Raw genomic sequence first — 22,159 nt, 5'->3', positions numbered from 1 at the left:
TACTCAAGGTCTGTCATATGTCTTCATGTGACTAAACAGACCGACTCGCAACCCACACGGGGCAGGATGTCCCATGAGGTAGGACCCAGAGTGCAGGATTTGCTACCTCTTCTTTCCTTCTCTGCTACTGTTCTGCCTCATCATTAAGACATCCTGATTCAAAGCATGATGCAGTCTGATAGCCAAGTTGTCTCCATTTTGAACAATTGGTAGTAAGCTCCTCTTATTCAAGCTACTGCACCTCAGGGCAAGCTTCAGAGTGTCTTTGAAGTGTTTTCTTTATCCTTCCCTGGAGCATTGGCCATTTGAAATGTGAGAAAACAGGACCTGGTGGGGGAAATGCTTTTCAGTCATCCGGATAGTGTCCTGCCAATAAATTTGATATTGCAGGAGTTTTGCCTGTGGAGGTGACTTCAAGAAGGACACTAGCATTTGTTGGATGGTCCTTCCATCAAATTCGGAAGACGTGACAGAGGCATTGCCGATGGAATTTTTCTAGAAATTTCCTTTATTATTATCACAAGACGGCCAGTAGAAGATAAGAAACCAATAGGACATAAGAAATGTGGAATACTTAAAACTGGCTTGTATAGTTGCCATGTTCTATACAGCATTCAAGCAACATGCTTTAAAACAACATAAATTGAAATATCAGCAAATGTTTTATAGTTTATTTAGAAGCTCAAGGCATATGAACATTATTCATATTGAAAATCATTCCTTCACTTCTAGACTGTGACAACATTTCAATTTCTTCCCAAATCACAAAACAAGTATCCAGAACACTTTTCATAAAGACAGAATCCCTTTAATGATCATATTCTTTCGAGCCATTGAGAACCCTGACTGGCCAGTGCACAACAACAACTTGTATTTATACAGCATCTTTAACATCCTCTTCCCTACTCTGAGCTTGGTCATGACAGGACACTCCCAGGAGGACAGCAGAAACGCTATAGGTATGTCCTCAAAACATCCATTCAAAGAAGCCCCTGAATCATTAGAGACCCGGACTTGTGACTGACCAAAATGGTGAAGAATCATCGAGAAGGCACCAAATATTCAAGAGACTTCATCGAGAATGTGCAGAGGTGAAGTGAAGATGTCCGAGGGACAAACCTCCAAGCAGCCCATCTACCCAACACTTCAAACATCACCTAGAGTCATAGAGTTTACAGCATGGAAACAGGCTCTTTGGCCCAACTTGTCCATGCCATCCAGTTTTTATCACTAAGCTAGTCCCAATTGCCTACATTTGGCCCATATCCCTCTATATCCATCTTACCCATGTAACTGTCTAAATACTTTTTAAAAGTCAAAATTGTATCCACCTCTACTACTGCCTATATGTGGCAGAGACTGTAGATTGTGCATTGGAGTTATCTCAGGACTCATCAAACCAGATTGGAATCAAGTCATCCTCAAACCCGAAGACTGACTAAAAAGTAGGAACATACTAAAGTGTTCCAAGGCACCTAACAGGGGTGTTGTCAAATGAAATTTGACACCAAGCCACATAAGGAGCTACTAAGGCGCTAATAAAAAGCTTGAGGTTCACTTGCCCTTCACTACAGTTCCAAACTTCAAGTTCCTCCTGTAAGGAGTAATTTTCTAAATTCATGCTATTTTGCCAGCTGTACATATGGTAATATGCACGTGCACTGTCTCTGATAATCTGACTGTTTAGCTTTTGGAGAAATTGTTTATGAGTGAAATTTTGACAGATAATTCTGACAGGTTAGGCTCCCACTGGAAGCAAGAAGATGACCCCCTCATTATCACACTTCTCACAGCCAGTGGTATGTGGAGGAAGTCATTTGCAAGGCCAAGAAACTCATTATTAAGCCGAAAAGTTAAATTATGAAGAGAGAAATTGTTGCCTCTGCCCAAATGTTTGGCGGACATTTCAAACATTATGGAAATGGATCCACAGCAGCAACCTGTCCTGCAACTGGTTGCTTCAGTTATGCAGTTGGATGAATATACATTCTTAGAAGTTCTTAGCAGCCTGATAACAACTTGTCATCTGAGCAAATGTTGGTCCTGAGTGATAAGGAATGAAATAAGGTTTCCTGATTGCTCACTGTGAGTGTACCGCTGAATAATTGTACTTAGTCGTGAAAGATGGAAGCAGTGCACTTTACTTGACATGTTGAGGGTGGTTTGAATCATTTAATGTATAACTTGCAACCTGATGTATTGCTTGAGTTTCTGGCTCCTTTCCCTGAGTGAAAGAGAAAGTAAAGCAAAGTATATTTAGAAGTCACGAGTAGGCTTACATTCACACTGCCATGAAGTTACTGTGAAAATCGCCTAGTCACCACAATCCGGCACCTGTTCGGGTACACTGAGGGAGAATTTAGCATGGCCAATGCACCTAACCAGCACGTCTTTGGAGTGTAGAAAGAAACCGGAGCACCCTGAGGAAACCCACACAGACACGGGGAGAATGTGCAAACTCCATACAGACAGTCACCCAAGCCAAGAACTGAACCCGGGTCCCTGGCGCTGTGAGGCAGCAGTGCTAACCACTGTGCCACCAGGTCTGGCAGATGGAGTACAGTGTTGGCAAATGTGAGGTCGACCATTTTGGTAGGAATAACAGCAAAATGGACTATTATTTAAATGGTAAAAAATTGCAGCATGCTGCTGTGCAGCGGGACCTGGGTGTCCTTGTGCAGGAATCTCAAGGAGTTGGTTTGCAGGTGCAGCAGGTAATTAAGAAGGCAAATGGAATTTTGTCCTTTATTGCTAGAGGGATGGAGTTTAAAAACAGCGAGGTTATGTTGCAGCTGTATAAGGTGCTGGTGAGGCCACACCCTGGAGTACTGTGTACAGTTTTTGTCTCCTTACTTGAGAAAGGATATACTGACACTGGAGGGGGTGCAGAGGAGATTCACTAGGTTGATTCCGGAGTTGAGAGGGTTGGCTTATGAGGAGAGACTGAGTAGACTGGGGCTATACTCATTGGAATTCAGAAGAATGAGGGGAGATCTTATAGAAACATATAAGATTATGAAGGGAATAGATAAGATAGAAGCAGGGAAGTTGTTTCCATTAGCGGGTGAAACTAGAACTATGGGGCATAGCCTCAAAATAAGGGGAAGCAGATTTAGGACTGAGTTGAGAAGGAACTGCTTCACACAAAGAGTTGTGAATCTGTGGAATTCCCTGCCCAGTGAAGCAGTTGAGGCTACCTCATTGAATGTTTTTAAGGCAAGGATAGATAAATCTTTGAGCAGTAAGGGAGTTAAGGGTTATGGTGAGCGGGTGGGTAAGTGGAGCTGAGTCCACAAAAAGATCAGCCATGATCTTATTGAATGGTGGAGCAGGCTCGAGGGGCCAGATGGCCTACTCCTGCTCCTAGTTCTTATGTTTTTATGTCCTTATGTGCCGCCGTGGTGCTGATTGCTTTTTGGAGACATATCTATTCAACACGGAGGCTGCTAAAAGCATCAAGCAGGACCGCCAAGGAAAGCAGAGGAATCCTACAGTGAAGCGCATATCTGCACCCTCTCAAAATTGAACAGCAATTAGAAAGCTGAAAGAATGACTTGATTGGGGCACGCTGTTCCCAATGTTACTTCCAGCTTTGTGGTGTTCTTTAGTGTCCTCTGCAATTATGCTCTCCAGAAAGGCCAAGAGTTAAAGATTCCTGAGACCAGGACTGAATCTGAAACTAAACTCCTGAGATATAGGCATCTGGGTATGAGGAAGACACAGGAGAGCCACAGGAATCTGTTGGGAAGGAACTGCAAGGCAACATCTTCAGAAAGACTTTGACTAATGTATGATAAAATTATCATTAGCTAACATCTATAAGCACCAGTATGCTCCACCTAATTTATGTGTGCAACCCTTCAGAACATTCCATTCATGATTAAAAGCAGAAGTTCCAAAGGATCCCAAGTCCACAAATCCTTTTCTTTCCCCCTTTCATGTTTTCAACAGGAAAAATGAATTAAAATCGCAAGAGTCACCAAAATCTTGCTGCTGTTCACGCCAGTGGATCCTACAATCCTGCCGACGACACACGCCCACCATGGGTTTCTGGGTGGCGAGGGGTGCGTTCAACTGGAAACCCCGTTGACAATGGTGGGACCATAAGATCCCACCGCCAGCGAATGGTGCACCATCTCTCGCTGCCACCAAACACACCCCGGAGACAGGACGGGATTTTCCTCCCCCTCCAACTGTGTGTTTCATGGCGGTGGGAGGCAGTGCGCCACTTGCTGGTGGCGGGATCTTATGGTCCTGCCATTGTCAATGGGATTTCCCGTTGAATGCACCCTTGGCCACCCAGAAAACCCGTGGTGGGGCTGTGCCACTGGCAGGACTGTAAGAACCTCCTGGTGTAAACGGCAGCAAGGTTTCTGTGATTGTTTCCAACAGTCCTTTAAAAGTTTTGGAACTTTATAACTGAGAAGTCATTAAGAGGATGAAGGAATGTCTAATTGAATTTCTGCTGCCTGCCCATGCTGTTAACGGCCCTGCCATTCATTGCTTTCTTTCTCTGTTTCTTCTTCCCTGATTCCAACTGATGGGGGAAGGAAAAGGCAAAGAAATGTGATAGGTTTCCTGCAGTCCACTACTTCCTTATTGCTCTATTCATAAGGTTCTCCTCAAAGTACAAATGTCAAATAAACAAAATCTTTTTAGGATCTTTGAACTTGTTTGGATCTCAGACGTTTTCCAGGGCAAACATGTCTGTAGTAAGTGTCTGCATCTTGAGCACGTTTGGCTCAATGTTATTGAGCTGGAGGCCGAGCTGCAGACATTGTGATGCTTCGGGGAGGGGAAGAATTACCTCATCTTGTCCCAGAGAGCAGTTACACCCTTAAGATAGGATCTTCTGATTTACTCAGGGTCGGGGGGGGGGGGGGGGGGGGGGGCGGTAGGGGGTGGTGATGGCGCATGATGCAAGCATGACGAGCTCAAAGGTAGAAGTGGAAGAGCCTCAGTCTTTGCAATTGTCCAACAGATTCAAAGTTCTTGCAACCTGTAAAGATGGAAATGACGACCACACAGTACATGAACAAACTGACCATGGCACTGTGGTACAGGAAGCCATTCAGTGGGGGGAGTTCATAGGAATGTACTGGGAGAAAGTACAGTCGGGGGATAGACACCGTTCTCTGCAGCCGAGAGTGAGAGTCAAGATGGCTGTGTTGCCTGCCCAGAGTTTGGGACGTCCCACCTTAGTGAGAGGGGAGAATCCAATGGTAATGGTCCACATAGCTACATAGGTATAACTGGGGAAGAGGTTCTGCTGAGGGAATATGAGCAACTAGGGTCTGAATTAAAAAGCAGAACCTCAAAGGTAATAATCTCTGGATTACTACCTGAGCCATGAGCAAATTGGCATAGGTCATAGAGTAAATTAGATTAGAGAGTTAAATGCATGCCTCACACATTGATGTGGGAGAAATAGATTTCGATTTGTGGGACACTATCGCTAGTACTGGGAAAAGTGGGAGCTGTACCGTCCTCACCTGGACCATGCTGGCACCAGTGTTCTGCAGCTAATTAGTATTCTGTAACTTGATTTCTGTGTCTCTGTGCATTGTTTGAGAGTACATTTCCACTCCATCTGATGAAGGAGCAGCGCTCCGAAAGCTTATGGTATTTGCTACCAAATAAACCTGTTGGACTTAAACCTGGTGTTGTGAGACTTCTTACTGTGTTCACCCCAGTCCAACGCCGGCATCTCCACATCATGGCTACCATCGACACCGCAAACTGCCGGCTCCAAGTGGAGAGGGTCTCCAAGAAGATCGCGCATATCGACACAGACATCAAGTTTCTACAAACATGCAACAAAGCTAATTAGTATTCTGTAACTTGATTTCTGTGTCTCTGTGCACTGTTTGAGAGTACATTTCCACTCCATCTGATGAAGGAGCAGCGCCCTGAAAGCTTATAGTATTTGCTACCAAATAAACCTGTTGGACTTTAACCTGGTGTTGTGAGACTTCTTACTGTGTCTACCCCAGTCCAACGCCGGCATCTCCACATCACCAGTGTTCTGGCCAGTCATATAACTAGGCCATAGAAAGGGTGAGGGTTCTAGTTTGGGAAGTTGTGACAAATTAAATAGAGAAGACAAGTCAAGAGAGCAAGGTAGGAATAAGGGACAGAAACAGAAAATGCTGGAAAACCTCAGCAGGTCTGAAAGCATCTTTGGAGAGAGAACAGAGTTTACGTTTCGAGTCTGGATAATCCTTCATCAGAATAGCAATAAGGGAAATGATTTCCAAAGTGTGGCAGCATGTAACAAAGTGAACAAATCTAACAGTGCACTAGCAGATAAGGCTGGAGGTTACAAAAATAGTAAAATGATAGAATTAAAGACCCTATATCTGAATATAGGTGGTGTTTGTAACAAAACAGGGATATGACAGTGCAAGTAGAAATAAATATGTATGATTTGACAGCCATTACAGAGAGTTGGCAACAGGATGACAAAGACTGGGACCTGAATATTCAACAGTACATGATAATTAGGAAGGATAGGAAACTATGAAAAGGTAGAGGGATAGCTCTGTTAATTAAGAATGCCATTGGCACAATAGAAAGAGATTACTTTTATTCTGGAGATCAAGATGTAGAATCAGTATGGGTTGAGATGAGAAAGTAGAAGTAAGTAGTAGAGATAAGAACTCACTCTCAGAGTGGTTTATAGACTCCTGAACAGAAGCAACACTGTAGGATGGGATACACAGGAAGAGATAACGGGGTTTATTGTGAGATAGATATGGAAATAATCATGGGTGATTTTCATCTACATGCAAATTGGACAAATAAGATTAGCAAAGGTTGCCTCAATAATTAGTTAATTGAATGCTTTTGGGGCAAATTCATCTTCCAGCACCTGGGAGCAGGCTATACTAGATCTGGCAATGTGCAATGAGACGAGATTAACTAATAACTTCATGGTGAAGGCACCCCTCAGTAGCCATGATCACAATTTGATTCAATTTTACCTTCAGTTTGAGGGAGAAAGGAGTGGATCTAAGACTAGTGTTTAAAACTTAAATAAGGGCAGTTATGAAAGCATAAAGAAAGAGCTGGCTGAAATGAACTGAAGAATTAGGTTAAGGGGTCGATCAGTGTGGAAAGATGCAGTAGCAGACACTTTAGGAGATATTTCAGAATGCTCAGAAAGGATCCATTCCAATGAGAAAGAAGGACTCTAAAGGAACGACACACCATCCGTGTCTAACTAAGTAAGTTAATTATAGTAAAAAATTGAAAGAAAAAGCATAACATTCCATATGTATGAGTAGCAGGTGAGAAGATTGGATAGTACAATATAAAGAATAGCAAAGGATGACTGAAAGATTAATAAGGAGGGAGAAAGAGTATGAGAGAGAACTACCTTGAAGTACAAAGCAGATACTAAGAGCTTTTAAAAAAGAAAATAAGTCAAGTGAACACTGGTGCTCCGGAAAGTGAGTGTGGGGAATTAATACTGGGAAATAAGGAAATGGCAGATAAATTGAACAAATATTTTGTGTTTGTCTTCACTGTGGAGGATACAAATAACATCCCAGAAATAATTGAGAATCAGGAAGTGAAAGGGAGGAAGGAATTTAAAACAATTACAATCACCAGGGAAAGGGTACTGAGAAAATTAGAAGATTGACAAGTTCCCAGGTCCTGATAGACCTCACCTAGAATCTTAAAAGAGGTGGCTGCTGAGGTAGATAATGCATTAATTTTAATTTTTCAACATCCCCTAACATCTGGATAGACCCAATCAGATTGGAAAATAGTGAATGTGACTCCCCTATTCAAGAAAGGTGGGAGACAGAAAGCAGGAAACTACAGGCCAGTTAGCTTAACATCTATCAAAGGGAAATTTCTGCAATCAGTTATTAAGGTGGTTATAGTGGGGTACTTAGAAAATCTCAATGCAACCAGGCAGAGTCAATATGATTTTGTGCAAGGGAAATCGTGTATGGCTAATTTATTGGAGTTCTTTGACTAAGTAACAGACAATGTTACTTACAATGTTAAAAGAGAACCTGTGGATATGGTGTACTTAGATTTCCAGATGGTATTTGACAAAGCGCCACATCAAAGGTTACTAAGCAAAGTAAGAGCTCGTGGTGTAGGGAGTAGCATATTGGTTAGCTAACAGCAAACAGAAAGTAGCAATAATGGATCATTTTTGGGTTGGCAAGATGTAATGAGTGAAATGCCAAGGAGATCATTGCTGGGGCTTGAACTATTTACAATTTATATCAATGACTTGGATGAAGGGATCAATGTCCCAGTAACTTGGATGAAGGGATCAATGTATGATTGTTAAATTTGCTGATGACTCAAAGATAGATGGAAAGTAAGTTCTGAAGAGGACATCATTATCTGCAAAAGGACATAGCTAGGTTAAGTGACTGGGTGAAAATATGGCAGATGGAAAAATGGAAAAATGTGAACTTGTCCATTTTGGCAGGAAGAGTAGAAAAGCAGCATATTATTTAAACTGCGAGAGATTGCGGAAATCTTGAGGCACAGAGGGATCTGGGTGGCCTGCCACATGAATCACAAAGTTACTATGCAGATATAGCAAGTGATTAGGAAGACGAATGGGATGTTGTTGATTATTGCAATGGGAATGGAATATAAAATTATGGATATTTTGCTACAGTTGTATATTGCACTGGTTTTGGTCTAATTATTTAATTAAAAATATAAATGTGTTAGAAGCAGTTCAGAGAAGATACATTTGACTGATTCCTTGAATGCGGGGCTGGAGGCGGGTGTGGGGTAAAGGTGGTGCTGTGGTTAATATCTGAGGAATGGTTAACAAGCTGGGCCTGTATCTGCTGGAGTTCAGAAGAATGAGCGATAACTTTATTAAAGTGGACTTGACGGGGCAGATACTGAAAGGACATTTCCCCATGTGGGACACACTAGAACTAGGGAATAATAAAATAAGGGGTCCCCCATTCATAGAATCAAAGAATCTACAGTGCAGAAGGAGGCCATTTGGACCATCGAGCCTGCACTGAGAACAATCCCACCCAGGTCCTATCCTCACATATTTACCCTCATGGTCCCCCTAACACTAAGGGACAAGTTAGCATGGCCAATCAACCAACCCACACATCTTTGGAGTGTGGGAGGAAACCGCAGTACCCGGAGGAAACGCTGACATGGAGAGAACTTACAAACTGCACACAGACAGTGACCCGAGGCCGGGATCGAACCTGGGTCCCTGGCGGTATGAGGCAGCAGTGCTGACCACTATGCCACCGTGCCGCCCCATTTGAGGAGTGAAGACATTTTTTCTTCTCCCAGAGTGTCATCAGTCTTTGGAATTCTTTTCCTTGGAGAGCAGTGGAGGCAGGGTCATCGGATATTTTTAAGGCAGCGGTAGATAGATTCTTGACTAACAAGGGAGTCAAAGGTTATTGGGAGTAGATGAAATATGGAGTTGCGACCACAATTAAATCAGCCATGATCTTATTGAATGGTGACACAGGCTCAGGGGCCCAATGGCCTATTCCTGCTCCTAATTTATATATTTGTATGTTCGTGTTTTCTTTCTCAATCACCTGAGCTGAGTGGGATCTGCATAGAGCTGCCAACTGTAATTAAATGTATTCCAGAAATTTCACCACAGGACTTGCCCCTACATTCCAGTCAGCCGATATATCCGTCCTTGTGACGCTCTACCTTCCAATGCCAATTGGAAAGCAAAAAGACTCATTACCCAATTGGATGATGATTGGACTGTCAGCCTTTTTCCAACTTTCAATATTTTTATATCTGGTAAAAAGAAATGTTCGAAGAAAATGACAAAGAAAATCTTCTTAATGTCCCGGTGATATTTTTCCAGGGTTACAAAGAACAGTGTCCTGGAGATTGATTGATTCCTGGAGACTCCAAGCCAATCCTGGAGGTTTGACAACCCTGGATCTGTATCTAGTGGTTTCTTCCTCATAGAAACATAGAATAGCTTGTGGCACAGCAGAAGAGCATTGGGCCAAAGTATCTGTGCTGGTGTTAACTGGATAAATGGATAAATGACTGTTGTTTCTCCTCCTGTGGTTGTCACGATGATGTGGAGATGCCGGCGTTGGACTGGGGTGAACACAGTAAGAGTTTTAATAACACCAGGTTAAAGTCCAACAGGTTTATTTGGTAGCAAATACCATTAGCTTTCGGAGTGCTGCTCCTTCGTCAGATGGAGTGGAAATGTCATCTGACAAAGGAGCAGTGCTCCGAAAGCTAATGGTATTTGCTACCAAATAAGCCTGTTGGACTTTAACCTGGTGTTGTTAAAACTCTTACTATTGTCATGATGCGCAGTTGTCTTCTGCACATTGTTAGTTGGTTGTTACTTCCGGTCACTGTCCAACTTATTTATATGGAATTACATAGAATTCACATTACAGGAACAACTGAGAATGCTGGAAAACAAAAGAACAAAGAACAAAGAACAATACAGCACAGGAACAGGCCCTTCGGCCCTCCAAGCCCACGCCGCTCCCCGGTCCAGGATTGAATCCTGAATCCAGGATCCCCGCCCATTTTTCCAGCCTATCTACATACCAATATCCTATCCACCGAGCTGTCCCTCACAGCTACGATGCTTTGTTCATTACAACCTATTAACTTACCCCCACCCCCCCATTCCAGACCATGTGATCTCCAGGGAGAGGCGAAAACCCAGAGTGAAAAACCCCAGGGCCAATATGGGGAAAAAAAAGATCTGGGAAATTCCTCTCCGACCCCCTGAGGCGATCGAAACGAGTCCAGGAGATCACAATGGCCCCGATCGGAAAATGCTTCCCAACCCTAGTCATTTCCACTTCCACGAACACCATATGAATTCCCTGCCCCCGAGACAGGTTCCCAACTATCCGCAGTCTCGCTCTGTACTGGCACCAGCAAGATGATCATAGAATGAAGCCTTGAAACGAGAAACAAGGAACAATTAGCCCGCGCCGCTCCCTGGTCCAAACTAGACCACTCTTTTGTATCCCTCCATTCCCACTCCGTTCATATAGCTGTCTAGATAAGTCTTAAACGTTCCCAGTGTGTCCGCCTCCACCACCTTGCCCGGCAACACATTCCAGGCCCCCACGACCCTCTGTGTGAAATATGTCCTTCTGATATCTGTGTTAAACCTCCCCCCCTTCACCATGAACCTATGACCCCTCGTGAACGTCACCACCGACCCGGGGAAAAGCTTCCCACCGTTCACCCTATCTATGCCTTTCATAATTTTATACACCTCTATTAAGTCTCCCCTCATCCTCCGTCTTTCCAAGGAGAACAACCCCAGTTTCCCCAATCTCTCCTCATAACCAAGCCCCTCCATACCAGGCAACATCCTGGTAAACCTCCTCTGTACTCTCTCCAAAGCCTCCACGTCCTTCTGGTAGTGTGGCGACCAGAACTGGACGCAGTATTCCAAATGCGGCCGAACCAACGTTCTATACATCTGCAACATCAGACCCCAACTCTTATACTCTATGCCCCGTCCTATAAAGGCAAGCATGCCATATGCCTTCTTCACCACCTTCTCCACCTGTGACGTCACCTTCAAAGATCTGTGGACTTGCACACCCAGGTCCCGCTGCGTCTCTACACCCTTTATGGTTCTTCCATTTATCGTGTAGCTCCTCCCTACATTATTCCCACCAAAATGCATCACTTCGCATTTATCAGGATTAAACTCCATCTGCCATTTCCTTGCCCAAATTTCCAGCCTATCTATATCCTTCTGTAGCCTCTGACAATGTTCCTCACTATCTGCAAGTCCTGCCAGTTTTGTGTCATCCGCAAACTTACTGATCACCCCAGTTACTCCTTCTTCCAGATCATTTATATAAATCACAAACAGCAGAGGTCCCAATACAGAGCCCTGCGGTACACCACTAGTCACAGGCCTCCAGCCGGAAAAAGACCCTTCCACTACCACCCTCTGTCTTCTATGACCAAGCCAGTTCTCCACCCATCTAGCCACCTCCCCCTTTATCCCATGGGATCCAACCTTTTTCACGAGCCTACCATGAGGGACTTTGTCAAATGCTTTACTAAAGTCCATATAGACAACATCCACGGCCCTTCCTTCGTCAACCATTTTGGTCACTTCCTCTAAAAACACCACCAGGTTAGTGAGGCATGACCTCCCTCTCACAAAACCATGTTGACTATCGTTAATGAGTTTATTCCTTTCTAAATGCACATACATCCTATCTCTAAGAATCTTCTCCAACAACTTCCCCACCACGGACGTCAAGCTCACCGGCCTATAATTACCCGGGTTATCCTTCCTACCCTTCTTAAATAACGGGACCACATTGGCTATCCTCCAATCCTCTGGGACCTCACCTGTGTCCAGTGACGAGACAAAGATTTGCGTCAGAGGCCCAACGATTTCACCTCTCGTCTCCCTGAGCAGCCTTGGATAGATTCCATCAGGCCCTGGGGATTTGTCAGTCTTTATATTCTCTAACAAACCTAACACTTCCTCCTTTGTAATGGAGATTTTCTCCAACGGTTCAACACTCCCCTCCGAGACACTCCCAGTCAACACATCCCTCTCCTTTGTGAATACCGACGCAAAGTATTCATTTAGGATCTCCCCTACTTCTTTGGGCTCCAAGCATAAGTCCCCACTTTTGTCCCTGAGAGGTCCGATTTTTTCCCTAACAACCCTTTTGTTCCTAACGTATGAATAAAATGCCTTGGGATTCTCCTTAATCCTGTCTGCCAAGAACATTTCGTGATCTGTGGAGAGAAAATAGATCCAGACTCGAAACGTTGGCTCTATTCTCTCTCCACAGATGCTGTCAGACCTGCTGAGGTTTTGCAGCATTTTCTGTTTTTGTTTCAGATTCTAGCGTTTCGCAGTATTTTGCCTTTGACAGGAACAACTGATCCATGGCGGTGTTTATGCCGCATACGAGCTTCCTCTCAGCTCAATTCATTTAACCCTATCTGCATATCTTTTTATTCCTTTCATTTTTATTTCCTTTCTATGCTATCCACCTGAACAAATCCACAGGTGGCACCTCTTCTCCATGATGGCACGGTAGCACAGTGGTTAGCACTGCTGTCTCACAGTGCCAGGGACCCGGGTTTGATTCCCAGCTTGAGTCACTGTCTGTGTGGAGTTTGCACATTCTCCCCGTGTCTGCGTGAGTTTCCTCCGGGTGCTCCGGTTTCCTTCCACAGTCCAAAGATGTGTGGTTTAGGTGGATTGGCCATGCTAAATTGACTCTTAGTGTCAGGGGGACTCACTTGGGTAAATGCATGGGGTTATGGGGATACGTCCTGGGTGGGATTGTGGCTGCTGCAGACTCGATGGGCCGAATGGCCTCCTTCTGCACTGTAGGATTCTATGACTACCTTATCAAACCACTAATCTTAAACACTTAGCTGACCAACTCTCAACCTTCTTATGTGCGAAATAAAAGAACGACCAGGGTGAGGTTAGGGCCGGTCAAGGACAGTAGTGGGAACTTGTGCATGGAGTCAGAAGAGATAGGAAAGGCGATGAATGAATACTTTTCTTCAGTGTTCACCAAGGAGAGGGGCCATGTTTTTGAGGATGAGAGTGTGATACAGGCTGATAGGCTGGAGCAGGTAGATGTTCTGAGGGAAGATGTATTAGCAATTTTGAAAAACCTGAGGGTTGATAAGTCCCCTGGGCCAGATGAGATATATCCTAGGATTCTTTGGGAGGCAAGATATGAGATTCCAGAGCCTTTGGCTTTGATCTTTGGGTCCTCACTGTCCACGGGGATAGTGCCAGAGGACTGGAGAGTGGCGAATGTTGTTCCTCTGTTCAAGAAAGGAAATAGGAATGACCCTGGTAATTATAGGCCAGTTAGTCTTACTTCGGTGGTCGGTAAGTTAATGGAAAGGTCCTGAGGGATAGGATTTACGACCATTTAGAAAGATGCAGCTTAATCCGGGATAGTCAACATGGATTCGTGAAGGGTAAGTCTTGCCTCACAAATTTGATTGAAATTTTTGAGGAGGTAACTAAGTGTGTAGATGAAGGTAGAACAGTTGATGTCATATAGATGGATTTTAATAAGGCGTTTGATAAGGTCCCCCATGGTCGGTTCATGAAGAAAGTAAGGAGGTGTGGGATAGAGGGAAGTTTGGCCGATTGGATAGGTAACTAGGGGGCATAACTATAAGGTTCATGGAGGGAGATATAGGAGGGATGTCCAAGGTAGGTTCTTTACTCAGAGAGTTGTTGGGGTGTGGAATGGACTGCCTGCTGTGATAGTGGAGTCGGACACTTTAGGAACTTTCAAGCGGTTATTGGATAGGCACATGGAGCACACCAGAATGATAGGGAGTGGGATAGCTTGATCTTGGTTTCGGACAAAGCTCGGCACAACATCGAGGGCCAAAGGGCCTGTACTGTGCTGTACTGTTCTATATTCTATATTCTATATTCTCTTTTCTAAAGAGCCCCAGCCTGTATTTGGCAAATATTAGGGAATTTGTATTACTTCACTTACGGAGTTTCCATTTGAAAAATTATTGCTCAAAAGGCAGTAATGCATTGCAGGAATCTCCAGTGATATAGAGGTCTGGACAATTTACATTTAAGTTTGTTGTTGAACGTTTAAAGTTAATACTGGTCTGTGCTCTATATATCTTCAAATATAGATTAACAGCAGGTTGTTGTCATCACATTTATCTTTATTGAACTTTTGATGATAACAGAGGTAAGTTGTGGAGTTAGGGAGTTACCATTCACTGCCTGGGTTATCTCCTTCCATATGGTTCTGTATTGGGAGGTCTCTTGTCACCCATGACCATTATAACTAACTTCAGTTAGTAACGCCCTTAGAGAAGCAAATGAAAGGCGGGTAAAGAAAAACAGCCGGTCCATCATGCTAGTCCCACCTCTGCACATCATGACCCCAAAGGAATAAAGAATTCCAGGCCAATTTTGGGGGTGGGCGAGGGAAGGGAGGTGGGGGTGCGGGGGAAACAACCTTACAGTGATTAGTACTACTGCCTCACCGTGCCAAGAACCTGGGTTCCATTCCAGCCTTATGTGACTATGTGTTGTTTGTATGTTCTCCCTGTGTTTGCATGGGTTTCCTCTGGGAGCTCCCATTTCCTCCCACAGTCCAAAGATCTGCAGGTTAGGGGGATTAGAGGGGTAAATATGTGGAGTTACGGAGATAGGACAGAAGGGTGGTCCCTGGGTAAGATGCTCTGTCGGTGTGTCGGTGCAGACTCGATGGGCCAAATGACCTCCTTCTGCACGAAAGGAATTTTATGAATCTGGGAAATTCTCTCTAACCCCAAAGGCAATTGAACCAGTTCCCGGAAATTACAGTGAATGGGACTCATTCAGTGATGGCCCATTTTATGTAATGAAATGGGCCACAGTCGGAAATTCATCCAGGTCTCCCTTGAATGTTTGCAGCTAATCCCCACAATTTGTAAACCAGCAGCTTATATATGAGATCAGCAGCTCTCTGTGAAAAGAAGTATTCATGAAAATCCAACCTAGTTCTGTGCTAGCATCATATATATTCATGCCCTCTGGTCTTCCCTGACCTATCAAACACAAAAACCTATCCCTATGGAACAAATCTAATCCTTTCAGTATTCCAACAGCCTCAGTCTGATCTCCTTGAAGGCTTTTATTTTTCTAGAGTACAAAGCATCGATCTATAAGAATAATTAAGGACCATTAAGCTAGTTGGAAGATTAGAGTAATTCCTGAAGGAGTTGAGTTCATTGCTGTCCTGTTGGAACTTTGGCTTCAGTCTGCAGTATGGCTTTAAATGCTGTTGCTGCTCCCTTGCAAGTACTTCCCCCTTTCCCATTCATCTGCCATGCTTCTTGGCTGATGAGTCTATCCTTCCAAACAGGGATCAATAATTTTCATAGTGTTGCCGTTTTTTTCCCACCCTTTCCTTTGAAAAACGCCTGGCCTCGAATCTACCCACAGGAACTACAATTGAGTCAGCAGCGTGCTGTGGGAAATTGCAAATGCAGACCATTGTCCTTCAGTGTCAGAGAGTGCTGACTTTCAGTTTTTTCTGTGTTAGAGACCACAGATTCACTCCTGTTTCATTCCCTACCTCCAACAAAGGCAAACTTACACAAAGAAAATAGTGCGAGCTTTGCAGATGGACGGATACCTGGCCACGTAGGCTTTTACAGATCTACTTTATAGACACTTTGGAGTTCATAAATACACAAGAACATAAGAACTAGGAGCAGGAGTAGGGCATCTGGCCCCTCGAGCCTGCTCCGCCATTCAATAAGATCATGGCTGATCTTTTCGTGAACTCAGCTCCACTTACCCACCCGCTCACCATAACCCTTAATTCCTTTACTGTTCAAAAATTTATCTATCCTTGCCTCAAAAACATTCAATGAAGTAGCCTCAACTACATCACAGGGCAGGGAATTCCACAGACTCACAACCCTTTGTGTGAAGAAGTTCCTCCTCAACTCAGTCCTAAATCTGCTCCCCCTCATTTTGAGGCCGTGCCTCTGAGCTCTAGTTTCACTTGTGGAAACTGGAACTAGGGGGCATTCTAGAACTAGAACTAGGGGAGTAGGCCATTCAGCCTTTTAAGCCTGGTATGTCATTCAAGTACATCGGTGACACAGTGGTTAGTACCGCTGCCTCACAGCGCCAGGGACTGAGATTCGATTCCGGCCTTGGGTCACTGTGTGTGTGGAGTTTGCACGTTCTCCCCATGTCTGCGTTGGTTTCCTCCCACAGTCCAAAGAAGTGTGGATTTCGTGGGATTGGCCGTGCTAAATTGCCCCTTAAGTGTCAGGGGGATTAGTGGGGTTACATGGATTGGGCCTGGGTAGGATTGTTGTCAGTGCAGGCTGAATGGCTTCTTTCTGCACTATTGGGATTCTATGATACCTGCTTTTGTTCCATATTTGTATCCTAACTCCATCTACCTACCTTGGTTCTGTAACCATTAATAACCTTACCTGACAAAAACATATCAATCCCACTATCAAAAATTTTGATTGACCCCATTCTACACAACTTTTTGAGGAGGAGTTCCAGAGTTCCAATACCCCCATGTTCTTCCTGACAAGACACCACGACTGGATGATCTAGGTTTAATTTTAAAGTTACATCCCCTTGTTCAGGACACCCTGACCAGGAGGGAATAAATTATCTCCACCTACCCGATTAATTGCTTTTAGGATGTTGGTCTTACACTGAGAATAGCCCTCAATTATGAATGAGACTTCATTAAAAAGTTAACAATATTGTTATAAAAAATTCAACATACAGAAAATTAACAATAACCTGGGTGATAGGCACCTCGTCACAGCAGCACAACTAAGACCAGGAAGGACCATTTGATATCTGGCCACTCCTTGGCATCGTTGCAGACTTTTGAGGCTCCAAAACACTGCACCACAACTTTGGCACTGTTTAAGCATGGGAGTTTCTTTGTTAAAGTACTGTTTGATAAAGAAAAAAATCAGTAACGTGCAGAAGACCAAAATATCAAATGAGGCGGTTTGTGGTTTGACCTTTTGTGCTTGATCCTATTTCCTATCTATGCTGCAATGCAACTGTCAAGACCCTTTTTTTATCTTAGTTATTCTGCTGCAGTATTGGTTGAGCGTTATAAAATGGAATCAATCATTGCTGGCTTAAAATGCTCTAATTTAATTACATTCTACTATGAATATGATTCACAATACTTCTGCTTTTTTAAAAGTTTATTTGTTAGTGTCACAAGTCGCACATTAACACTGCAATGAAGTTGCTGTGAAAATCCCCTAGCCGCCACACTCCGGTGGTTGTTCAGGTACACTGAGGGAGAATTTAGCACGGCTAATGCACCTAACCAGCACGTCTTTCGGACTGAGGGAGGAAACCCACGCAGAGGACGTGCAAACTCCACACAGACAGTGACCTGAGCCAGGAATTGAACCTGGGTCCCTGGCGCTGTGAGGCAGCAGTGCTAACTGCTGTGCCACCGTGGTTTCTGCTATTGTCTTGTACCCATTTGAAGATAGCTTATGAAATCTACAAAATTCATGTGGGTCCTGACGAAAGGTCATCCTGACTCGAAACGTTGGCTCTATTCTCACACCACAGATGCTGAGAGACCTGCTAAGTTTCTCCAGCATTTTCTGTTTTTTGTTTCAGATTCCAGCATCCACAGTATTTTGCCTTTATATTGAAGTTCATGGGGCATAGGTCTGAGGCCTGGCTAAGTAGAAATTCTTTATTCCATTGGGTTTCGCTGGATGCCAACCCATGTTGCAGAGGCGAAAATATAACATGCTAATAGCCACCTAACCAGCATGTCTTTCAGACTGTGGGAGGAAACCCATGCAGACACGGGGAGAAAGTGCAGACTCCGCACAGACAGTGACGCAAGCCGGGTCCCTGGCGCAGTGAGGCAGCAATGCTAACCGCTGTGCCACCGGAATAACCAAAGGCAACCGAGACATGGGCTGGGATTTCCCATTTCAGGCCTAACTCCCATGGCGGGGGCAGGAACCGGGAGTGTTTCCCATCTCAGAGCCTGGTGGGAATTCGCAGCAAATGGCACAATGCTGGTCTGGTTAAATATGCAGTCAGGGTGGGCTGGATGATACGTGCCCCGCCGTCCTAACCAGGCGCAATGTTTAAAAGGCACCCGGACATCAAGTTCCATATTGGGACCCCACAATAAGAGGAGGTGGTGGCCCGGTGATCCCAGAGAGCTCTGGTCCCCAGATTCAGCCATGCTTCCCCCGATCCGCTCGCTGCTCAATGCAATGGAGGCCAGGCGGGATGTCACATTCCCGAGGATGGAAGGAGGAGGCTGAACCATCTGATCAATCCTGCCTGGGAGAAAGTCAGTAAGAAGTTTAACAACGCCAGGTTAAAGTCCAACAGGTTTATTTGGTAGCAAAAGCCACGCAAGCTTTCGGAGCTCCAAGCCCCTTCTTCAGGTGAGTGGGAATTAAGAAGGGGCTTGGAGCTCCGAAAGCTTGCGTGGCTTTTGCTACCAAATAAACCTGTTGGACTTTAACCTGGTGTTGTTAAACTTCTTACTGTGTTTACCCCAGTCCAACGCCGGCATCTCCACATCATGACTACCATCGGGAGAAAGTCACCAGAGTGGTCAATGCCCATGGCCTCCACCAGAGGACTGCCCTGCAGTACCAGAAATGGATGCCTGGGTAAGTGAACCTTCAACTATTTACGCTTACTTCACTGAAATGGAGGGGGGGGGGGAACGTGGGCCTCAGTGATAAGGACACTGTCCATGTAGCCCATGCATTGAAGAGCTATTCAATATGATAAGGTCATGTCTCATAGCCCCAGTCCACTTTGTCTGCAGGTAGAGAAATCACTGGAGGATTGTTGGCCTTTCCATACAGAGCTCAAATGCTGTTTGGATGCAAGATGTTGAGGCTTTGAGGGTACCAGCAAGCAGCACACTGGCACAGTGGTTAGCATTGCTGCCTCACAGCGCCAGGGACCTGGGTTCAATTTTGGCCTCGGGTCACAGTGTGTGGAGTTTGCACATTCTCCCTGTGTCTGCGTGGGTTTCCTCTGGGTGCTCCGGTTTCCTCCCACTGTCCAAAAATGTGCAGGGTGAGCTGATTGGCCATGCTAAATTGCCCCTTAGTGTCCCCACCCTATCCCCGCATCCCCACACATTTCCCATGGCTAATCCATCTAACCTAGACATCTTGGGGCAATTTAACATGGCCAATCAGCCTAACCCGCACATCTGTGGACTGTGGGAAGAAACTGGAGCACCCGGAGGAAACCCACGCAGCCATGGGGAGAACGTGCAAACTCCACACAGACAGCCACCCAAGTCTGGAATTGAACCCAAGTCCCTGCTGCTGTGAGACAGCAGTGCTAACCACTGTGCCACCATACCACTCAAGCCTGGTTTCTGTTGCGTGGAACGTAATCCAGCACCAACCAATGCCTTCAGGCAAGGTTGGAGAAGAAAATGATCCCGAGAGTCTCAGCAATAAAACAATCAATGTAAATCTTTCAATTAATTTTTTATTAAATTCATATCTGTTTTCCAGATATAACTTTCTAAATAATCACATTTTCTAATTAGTGCTTCTAATAAATAATACAGAATTGGAAAAAAAACTCATTTTAATTATCTGCTCTCGAATCAAACAATTGAGACATAAATTAATTACCCATATGAAATGGTCCAAGTAAAATTCTTTCATCAAACCAATGCATTTGATCATGATTGCAGTGACAATTTAAAACAAGAAATTCCCTGAATATAATCTCCCTGGTCAATAAAAATAAAGATATAGATGTCTTTCTAAAGTACCGCATCAATTGAAAGGTTCCTCTCTCTCTCTCACTCTCTTTTCCTGTCAGCCTTTCCTTGGCCTGGTACTGATGCTTCACATTCTGGAACATAATCCTTAACTAGGCTTTGGTTCCATTGGTTCTTTGATATTGGAGACTCTGAACCGGCTGCTTCAGGACGGATTCGACTTTTTACTTTCAAACTGTGGTATGATCCCAACTTCCTCCTCCGTTCCAGGACTTCGGACTTTTTCGCCTTCCTTCAGACTTTCTTCAGCTAACTGTGACAGGTATTTCTGCAGCCAAAAGAAATGCCCTTCGTAAATAAGTAAAGAGTTGCAAAAGGACACAAGATTAAACTTCTGCAAATGTGGTGCAAATTACAAAACTGATCATTACTAGGTCACACGATTTACTGGCTAAATCGTTTTAAGTTAATCCCCTTGTCATATGATGAGTTCTTTGTGTTGGTGTCGAGATAACTCATTGATGAGATTTAGAGACTTGTGTGCTTAAATATAAAGACCTTTATTGGTAGACTTTAACTATTTACAGTTGTAAGGCATGGTCAGGCATGATGGTGCCCATTTAGCCCATGCAGGCTTACAGATTTTATTTATTATTTGTCAGAAGTAGGCTTATATTAACGCTGCAATGAAGTTACTGTGAAAATCCTCTAGTCGTCACATTCTGGCACCTGTTCGGGTACACGGAGGGAGAATTTATCATGGCCAATGCACATAATCAGTACATCTTTCAGACTGTGGGAGGAAACCGGAGGAAACCCACGCAGACACGGGGAGAATGTGCAGACTCCACAGAGACAGTGACCCAAGCTGGGAATTGAACCCAGGTCCCTGCACTGTGAGGCAGCAGTGCTAACCTCCGTGCCACCCCTAGTGCCTCCCCCTACTGTTACTCCTAGACTGCTCTCTGAAATTCTCTTACCATGTGACGGCATATATCACACTGTGGGCGGTGCGGCCTGCCAGTCCCAAGTTAACCCTTGTTCTGCTGAGCACCTTTACATTATAATACATGCAGGCACATATCACACCTCAGACAGTTGACATTCTGATTGGCAAGAGAAGATAATATTCGAACATTTTAAAAATAGATTTAGAATATTTGTGACATTTATATCTTCTCTCTCGTGAGATGAGCATTACTCATGCCTACTCTCTGAACTTGTCAAATCATCCAGTGAAAGATTATGGAGGGGATTTTCCAGCCGCACTCGCCCCGAAACCTGAAAATCCCGCCCAAGGTCAACGGATCTTTCCATGGTCCGCCCCTCGCCCTCTACGATTTCCATGGCGGGCGGAACGGGAAAATTCCCCCCTATATGTAGAACAAAGTACAGCATCCTAATTTTGGAAATTAAATTTAAAGTATACCTTTTTTAAGTTTAAGTTTATTTATTAGTGTCACAAGTAAGCTTACATTAACACTGCAATGAAGTTACTGTGAAAATCCTCTACTCACCACACTCTGGTATGAGTGCACTGAGGGAGAATTTAGTGTGGCCAATGCACCTAATCAGCACGTCTTTGGACGGTGGGAGGAAACCGGAGCACCCGAAGGAAACCCACGCAGACACAGGGAGAACATGCAGACTCCACACAGACAGTGACCCAAGCTGGGAATCAAACCCGGGTCCCCGGCGATGTGAGGCAGCAGTGCTAACTACTGTGATTTGAAAAAGATGGAAGAACTTCCATTTATATAGCACCTTTTACAAGCTCAGGATATCTTGAAGCACTTTATAGCCATCATTTGCTTTTGAAGGATAGTCACTGATGTAATGTGGGAAATTTTCAGCTGACCACTCTAAAAAGTGGGCTGGTTGCTCCAGCTTGTAGTCCAGTA

At 44.4% G+C, this 22,159-nt stretch overlaps 1 protein-coding gene across 4 annotated transcripts in view; it reads right to left on the bottom strand.

The window, feature by feature from the left end:
• Positions 1–19,998: 19,998 nt before the first annotated feature.
• Positions 19,999–22,159, bottom strand: part of rbm20 (RNA binding motif protein 20) — a 259,146-nt gene continuing 256,985 nt past the window's right edge. For 2 of the 4 annotated variants that reach the window (XM_078223201.1, XM_078223204.1), the window contains one exon: positions 19,999–20,586. In XM_078223201.1, the coding sequence (XP_078079327.1) occupies positions 20,464–20,586 (123 nt within the window). In that variant the 3' untranslated portion in view covers positions 19,999–20,463. The remainder of the gene's footprint in view (positions 20,587–22,159) is intronic. The other 2 variants (XM_078223202.1, XM_078223205.1) reach the window with 1 other exon arrangement.

This window comes from Mustelus asterias, chromosome 11 (genome assembly GCF_964213995.1).
Source record: "Mustelus asterias chromosome 11, sMusAst1.hap1.1, whole genome shotgun sequence".
NCBI lineage: Eukaryota > Metazoa > Chordata > Chondrichthyes > Carcharhiniformes > Triakidae > Mustelus > Mustelus asterias.
This window is presented reverse-complemented; position numbering and strand designations above follow the sequence as displayed.